The sequence below is a fragment of the Sorex araneus genome, chromosome 2 (assembly GCF_027595985.1).
Source record: "Sorex araneus isolate mSorAra2 chromosome 2, mSorAra2.pri, whole genome shotgun sequence".
In the NCBI taxonomy this organism is placed as follows: Eukaryota; Metazoa; Chordata; class Mammalia; order Eulipotyphla; family Soricidae; genus Sorex; species Sorex araneus.
Genome location: NC_073303.1, coordinates 33969634 through 33978390, shown reverse-complemented (window position 1 = coordinate 33978390; position 8757 = coordinate 33969634). Strand labels below are relative to the sequence as shown.

Genomic DNA, 8757 nt, shown 5'->3' with positions numbered 1-8757 from the left:
CTATAAATACTTTTTGTGACATTCTTCTCGGACCTATAAATTGTTACTAATGAAAATTTTATGGAGGCACAAAACACACCAAATAGCCAAAGCAATTCTTAGAAATAAGAAAGTTCTAAGTATTGCATTTCCTAACTTGAAACTATACTATAAAGCTATCATCATCATCATGATCATGCCCATCATCATCCTCCTCCTCCTCCTCCTCATCATCATCATCCCATTGATCATTGATTTTCTAGAGCAGTCTCAGTAACATCTCCATTCATCCTAGCCCTGAGATTTTAGAAGCCTCTCTACTCGTCCTTCCCAATGGTGCCGCATTGGAGGATCTATCAAGGTCAGGAGAATGAGTCCCATAATTATTACTGGTTTTGGCATATTAATATGCCACAGAGAGCTTGCCAGGCTCTCCCATGTGGGCAAGAAACTCTTGGTAGCTTGCCAGGTTCTCCGAGAGGGAGAACTAGGCTATAAGATGTCTCGAGGCCGCTTCCAGGAGCTTGGTTTTATAGTCTCTGGATGTTGGCCATTGATGGGATTACATGGCTCCGGGGGCAGTTTCTAGGTGTGACCGCCTAGCTATTGGAAAATGGGGGATCTGGGTGGAAGAGGCCCAGTCCTGATCTGAGCAGGCTTGGAGATCTCAGCCCACACACCTGGGTTCCTCGGTTGGTTCCTTCATGCGTGAGGCTCGTCCGAACATGTGGAGAGGGGCCTTGAGCATGGTTGTGGCTGGGTTCCAGAGGTCTTTGGCTGCCGGGGCTCTGCTCAGGACGGGGAGGGAAACTCAACTCACCCCATCCGAGAAGCCCCGGTGAAGACAGCCAGGTATGGGGGCAAGAGACTCTGCCCTATAAAGCTATAGTAATCAAAATAACATGGTGCTGAAATAAATATGGTTTGTCGGACCAATAAGTTAGAATTGAGCATTTACTGATAAACCTTTAGGTAAATGGAGAATTTATGTAACATAAAGGAACCAGGTTCAATAGGTGGAGTAAATATATTCTGTTTAAGAAATAGTATTGAGAATGATTGATAGCTACATGTAAAGAAAGAAACTGAATCTATACCTTACACCCTGCACAAAAGTCAATCCATGTGGGTCAAAAACCTTCAGATTTAACCAGATTCCATAAAATATGTTGAGGAAACTATATGCAGAGTGCTTCACATTTTGACCCCAGAAGTGTTTTCAGTGATATGATTACTGATGGAATATTAATGACAACAGAAACAAGTGGAACTATATAAAAAGATACCCTATTATTAGTAGAAAATACCATGGCCAAGTAGAATTTGTCCTGTGAATGCAAAGATGGTACTAACATATGCATGTCAATCATATATCGCTTGTTTTTTTTAAAAAATACTTTCAACATGTCAATCACATATCAATAAAAGAAAAATTTAAATCAAATGGACATATCAATAGATGCAGATGCAGAGACAGCATTTGAAAAGATCTAGCACCCATGTGTAATAAAATCTCTCAACAAAATGCAGATTGAGGAAACTTTCCTTAAAGTTTATTTGTGGTAGACAAAGCCATTGACCAAAAGCCCACTGTAGCACTGTAGTACTGTCATCCAGGTGTTCATTAATGTGCTCGAGCAGGCACAAGTAATGTCTCCATTGTGAGACTTGTTACTGTTTTTGGCATATTGAATATGCCATGGGTAGCTTGCCAGGCTCTGCCGTGCGGACCAAAAGCCCACGGCAAACATTATATTCAACTCAGAGAAACTTAAGTCTTCCCTTAACTTAGGAAGAGGAACAAGACAAGTTCGCCCACTCTTGCCATTTCTATTCAGTATGGTACTGAAAGCACTTGCCATAGCAATTAGGCAAGTAAAAAATATCTATGGCATCCAGATAGGAACAGAAGAAGTTAAGCTTTCACTATTTGCAGATGACATGATACTATATTTAGAAAATGTTAAAGACTCCATTCCTAGAAACAATAGATTTGTGTAATAAGGTGGCAGGTTATTACAAAATCAATACTCCAAAGTCCATGGATTTCCTATACACAAATAATGTAAGAGAAGAAAGAGATATTTAAAACAATCCTGTTCACAAAATCAGGTATCTCGGAATCACCCTAACTAAAGAGTGAAATGCCTATACAAAAAAAAATTATAAAATTTTAATTCAAGAAATAAAAGGAAGCAAGGAAATAGAGACATTTCCCCAGCTCATGTATTGGAAGGATTAATATCATCAAAATGGGAGCACTCCACAAAGCATTGCGCAAATTCAACAGAGTCCCTAAAATGATACCTGTGTCATTTTTAAGAGAAATACATCAAACATTTCAAAATTTTATATGGAACAATAATCTCCCCCCCACACACACACACACAAATAGCTAAAGCAGTTCTTGGAAAAAAAGAAAAATAAAGACATCACTTTCCCCAACTTCAAACCGTGCTATATGGTGGTGGTAATTAAAACAGTATGATATTTGAATAAAGACAGGCCCTCAGATCAATGGAGTAGACTTGAATATCCTGAGACAGACGCTCAGGTAAATGATCAGTAAATCTTTGATAAAAGAGCAAAAAGTGTTGTTTTTTTTTTATTTTATTGAATCACCGTGAGATAGTTACAAGCTTTCATGTTTGGGTTACAATCTCACAATGATCAAACACCCATCCCTCCACCAGTGCATATTCCCCACCACCAATATCCCAGGTATACCCCCCCTTTCCCACCCTCCCCCTGCCTCTATGGCAGACAATATTCCCCATACTCTCTCTACTTTTAGGCATTATGGCTAAGAGCAAAAAGTATTAAGTTGGGCAAGGAGAGCTTCTTCAACAAGTGATGTTGGGGAAACTGGTCAGCTACAGGCAAAATAAAAAACCCAGATGTCTTTGTAATGCCATTCACAAAAACAAAGTCAAAATGGATTAAAGACTTTGACATCAAACCTGAACCCACAAGGTACATAGAGGCAAATGTAAGCCATCTCTCCATGACTTTGAAGCTAAAGACATCTTCAAAGATGAAACACCACTCACCAAGCAAGTGGAAGCAAAGATAAACAAAGGGGACAGCATTAAACTAGGAACCTTCTACACTCCAAAAGAAATAACGACTAGAATGCAAAGACAGCCGACTTATAGGAAAATTTATTTATTCAATACTCATCTGAAAAGGGATTAATATCCAAAATATGTAAGGCACTGGTTTAACTTTACAAGAAATAAACATGTAACCTTATCAAAATATGGGGAGAACAGGTGAACAGAAACTTCCTCAAAGAAGAAATAAAATGGCCAAAAGACAGGTGAAAATGGGCTCTATCACTAATTATTAGGGAAATGCTATTTAAAAACGACAATCCTGTCATACCTCAGAGACTGGCATACATCAAAAAGAACAACTGGTCCTGCTATGAATGCAGGGAGAAAGAGACTCTTATTCACTGCTGCTAGGAATGCCAAATGGTCCAAGCTTTCTGGACTTTCTTCAAAAAATTAGAAATTGAACTTGCATATGACCCAGCAATGAGTGAGTGAGTCTGTCACTGAGCCTGTCAATGGGGGTGAGTCTGTCCTGTGTGCGCACATGCACGGTTGGTTGCAGAGGAGCGGCCCCGAATCGCCCTGACGCAATCCTTCTGCAAGCTCTTCAGGGACCTGGGTCTGCCTGCACGCATTGTGAGCACCACCTTCAGCTGCAGGGTTAACATGGCCATCTGCCTGCAGGGCATGGCAGGTCCAGACCCCACTACCATGTATGTGGACATGAGGGCGCCGTGACACGACAGGGTGCAATTGGTGGAACAAGGTTCTCCACACAGTCTGCTGTTGACAGAGTCCGCAAAGATCCTGCCAGGAGTGAAAGTCATCGCCCACACAGAGACTCTCAACTGGGTGAGATCTGGGTGAGCAGCCCTCACAATGCCACTGGCTACTACACAGTGTAAGGGGAAGAGGCTCTACATGCCAACCACTTCAATGCCCATCTGAGTTTCGGAGACATCCAAACAAACCACAGACTATTTGGGCAAGGACTGGCTATCTTGGCTTTCTTCAGAGAACAGAGCTCACCGATGCCAGTGGAGAAAGGCAGGATGCATTGTATGTCGTGGGTCTCTGGATAAGATGCTGGAGCTGAGAGACCAGGTGTAACCCTATTCCCCCGCCCCTTTAAAAAAAAAGCAATATAGTACGTGAATACTACCCAAAGATAGTAGAAACAAGGGTCAGGAGGACTGGTCCATGGTAGAAAACATGCCAGTAAGGGGTGGTGGAGGGAAGTTAGGACAGAGAAAGGACACTATGACAATGATAGTTGGAAATGATCACTCTGGAAACAATCTGAGTGCTGAAAGGAGGCAATGTGATATACATGTAAAGGTATTGCACATCACAGTGCCTAAAAGAAAAATAAGAGAGTGGGCTGGGGGGGGGGAGAGAGAGAGAGAGAGAGAATGTCTGCCATAGAGGCAGGCTGTGAGGGTGGGACGCAGTCAGGTGCGCCATAAGGAAACTGGAGACATGGTGGTGAGAACTGTGCACTGGTGAAGGGATGGGCATTGGAACATTGTATGACTGAGATGACTGAAACGCGATCATGACCTACTTTGCAACTGTATATCTCACAGTGATTCAACTTTAAAAATTGAAAGATCATTTAGGATATTGTAGCTTTGATACAGAAATTATATAAATTTACATAGTTGCATAATGTAACGTCGAGATTCTAGAACTACATTCTTTTCAAAGTACATGTTAATTCTTACAGTGGGAGCAAAACTTAAAATTAATTCTAACAGATATGGAGAAAACACACCATTTCATCAGAATTTACACAGCAAACCATAATAGCATACAATGTGAACATAGTCTATGAATTATGATACTTGAATAAGTAAAAACCACAAAGAAAATCATGGGAAACAAGAACATAAATATAATAGGTATATTAAGTACATATGAAAAGTGTATCTTTCATGTTTCTTAAATATCATGAAGAACATGAAGATGAATGAAATAACCAGTTTTATATCCATCAAATGCACTTTGCATAAAGTAGAGACATTACCCTGAATGAAGGACTCAAAAGGAGACAGTATCAATAAGAGGAAAATAGCACTGTAGCACTGTCATAGCACTGTTGTCCCTTTGTTCATCGATTTGTTTGAGCGGGCACCAGTAACATCTCCAATGTGAAATCTGTTGTTACTGTTTTTGGCATGTTAAATATGCCACAGGTAGCTTGCCAGGCTCTGCCATGTGGGCGGACAACTCTCAGTAGCTTGCTGGGCTCTTGAGAGGGATGGAGGAATTGAACCCAGGTTGGCCACATGCAAGGCAAACACACTACCCACTGTGTTATCACTCCAATCCAAGAGGAAAATAACAAAAATAATGTCAATGTTGCTTATATATGACTAGTAAATATTCAAGACATTACATTTATTATTGAATATGTCTACTGTTCAATATCTATCCCAACATTGCAAGCAATTTATATTCCAAGATAACTAATGAAGAAAGTTAATATTCTATTATCATTAACCACAGGTAAGTGAACATTAAATATCAAAAGAGGGAAGTTATGACACCCATTTTCTTCTTACAGCTTTCATAGCTTTTTTAATGTCCTTATTCCTCAATGTATATATAAGAGGATTAAGCATGGGGGTAATGACACTGTATAATACTGAGATTAGTCTGTCTTTCTCTAGTGAGTAAGTTGAGATTGGCCGTACATATGTGAAAATCGCACTGCCATAATAAAGAAGGACAATGATAAGGTGGGAAGCACATGTAGAAAAGGCTTTGTGTCTCCCCTCTGAGGACTTAATCCTTAAAATGGTGGAGATTATATAAAGGTAAGAAAGGATTATACACAGGAAAGGGGTCCATCCAATGAAAACTCCAATACAGAGCAGTGTTAGCTCATTGACAGAAGTGTCTCCACAAGACAAAATTAGTAAAGGAGGAATGTCACAAAAGAAATAATTAATCTTATTGTTCCCACAGAACGGCAAGCGGAATGTCAGAACTGTGTGCACCACTGAATTGAGAAAACCACCTATCCAGCATGAGATTGCTAACTGGTTATATAGGACCTTTTTCATAATAACTGAATACCTTAAAGGTTTACAGATCGCTATGTAGCGATCATATGCCATTGCTGCCAAAAGGAGACATTCTGATCCTACAAAAAAAATGAATGCGAAAAGTTGAGCTATGCATCCCATGTAGGAAATGCTCTTCTTCTCAGATAAAAGATGCACCATCATCTGGGGAATATTTGTGGTAGTGTATCCAATATCAAGAAAGGCCAAATTCCCTAGAAAATAATACATGGGTGTATGTAGATGTGGTTCAAGGACAGTGACCAAAATAATGAATATATTTCCTCCCAAAGTACCTATATAAGTCAGAAAGAAGATGGTGAATAGCAAAAACTCCAGTCCGTTTAGATTGGAGAATCCCATAATTATGAATTCAGTAAGAGCGGTCTGATTCTTTTCTTCCATGACTTTGCCTGATTTTCTTTTGGGTAGGAGGCAAAGAGATGCACGAATTATAATAATCATATAGTGCAGTGCCAAAGGTCTGCAAAACAAGAAAGGAAAAGTGTTATAAATAAAATTTACTACTATCTCAGATTACAAATCATAAGAACACAAGCTCTTTGTAAAGTATAGCTTTATTGATTATTGAAATCAATTTCTGACCACATATTTCAATATGCCAAATGTTTCCATTGTAAATAAAGTCTTTGAAGTATGCAATATGGTTTTATTGCATACTTAAATGCAATAAAATGGTTTTAAAGATGGTTTTAAATTAGAAATAAAATCACAGGACTCATTGCCCTCCTCCCTCGGGAGAGAACATAAAACGGCACTGCCATAGCCATGCCGCCGGGCCCCGGGCCAGACTGTTTCATTCGTGTCACCCCGGAGAGGGATGGATAAGGCCCCTCTCCACCCCAAGGGACCCAGCCCTGGCAGCTGAAAACCTCCAGAACTCAACCACTGCCATGCTCATGGCTGCTCTCCACACGCTTGGGCCGAGCCTTACCTACGAGTAAACACATTCCTGGACATCTCATACCTCACACCACTCATACTCCAAGAGTAGCACACCACATTTGACGCGATTTAAAGTAGACGACAACCAATCTTAGAGGGAAATACATTTTTACATATATACACATATATATGTGCACTCAAAGCTCAATCCTTAATAACATATTAGTAATGTCTTAGAGAAGGGCTTAATGGTCTCTCTAAGAAATACAACAATCTTCACACACTCTCCTCTGAGCAAAGAATTTTGGAGTATTTGCAGTGGTTTATTCATAAAAACAATACAAAACAAATTATTTCGGTTCTGCTTTGGAGCAGGGGTGAGGGTTTGGATGGAAACATCCAACATATGATGGTGAGAAGGTGTGATGGTGTTGGGATTGATGTTTGAATATTAAATGTAATCAAATATTGTAAACTACTTTATAAAACTATCTGTTGCACTGTCATCCCATTGTTCATCAATTCACTTGAGCGGGCACCAGAAGCATCTCCACTGTGAGATTTGTTTTTACTGTTTTTGGCATATCGAATACGCCACAGAGAGCCTGCCAGACTTGGCCTTGCAGGCGGGATACTCTAGGTAGCTTGCTGGGCTCTCTGAGAGGAACAGAGGAATCGAACCCGGGTTGGCCACGTGCAAGGCAAACACCCTACCCACGGTGCTATGGCTCCAGCCCATTAAATTAAATTTAAATTTAAAAAGAAATAAAATAACAAAAGAGCACCATTTATCATTTACAATGTTAATAATACCTTGCCACCTACATTTTCTTGGAGATTAGTGAATGTATGATGCAGGATATAGTTGGTAGAAAAAAATCTTATTTAAACACTCCCTTTAAAGCCATTTCTACTCTTATTTTTATTCAAATTATTTTTGAATACGGATAATTTGTTACTTTGTTAAATTTGATAGATTAAAAGGGGGTATGTGAGAAGTAAGAGAACATTAAAAAGTGATTCTGTCTCTAATATCTGTTAGGACAGCCAAATGAATCCCACTAATATCCTTAAATTCCATGTTTATGTGACTAAAAGAAATAGGTAAAATCAAAGTATCATGCCATTATGTCCATTTTAAGATAGGAGAAATTTTTCAGACTAAGGAAAATACATTAGTTTCTTAAATGTTACATGTTTCCTTAATATATATCATATACTTTTGTTACATATCACAGTATCTCTTTAGAGTTGATACTATTATTATTGTTATTATTATTATTATTTTGCTTTTGGGTCACACCCAGCAAGGTACAGGGATTACTCCTGGCTCTACACTCAGGAATTACTCCTGGCAGTGCTCGGGGGACCACATGGGATGCTGGGAATAGAACCAGTGTCGGCCGCATGCAAGGCAAATGCCCTACCCACTGTGCTACTGCTCCAGCCCCAGAGTTGATACTATTATTACCATTTTTTATGTATTTCTAAAGTTCAAAAAACAAGTGGTATACCGAAAATTACACAGATAGTAGATACTAGAAAGACACTGAACCCAGTCCTGTCGTGGTCTATATTTCCAACTCTTGTTTGTGCTAGAATGACTATCAAAACTCATATGTTTTATTGCTGAAGACTTAAAAGGAGTATTCAGCTCAGGGGAAAAGAAGTGTGTCTTTATTCCAATAATTTTCATTGTTGATGAAGAAAACAATAGTAACAGCATGACTTCTATTAGTCCACCTTAA

At 39.4% G+C, this 8757-nt stretch overlaps 1 protein-coding gene across 1 annotated transcript; it reads right to left on the bottom strand.

Moving 5' to 3' along the window:
* Positions 1 to 5575: 5575 nt before the first annotated feature.
* Positions 5576 to 6508, bottom strand: LOC105943393 (olfactory receptor 5V1). Its single transcript, XM_012935248.2, has one exon. It carries the CDS (start codon positions 6506 to 6508, stop codon positions 5576 to 5578), a length of 933 nt encoding a protein of 310 aa, XP_012790702.2.
* Between the last annotated feature and the right edge of the window lie 2249 nt (positions 6509 to 8757).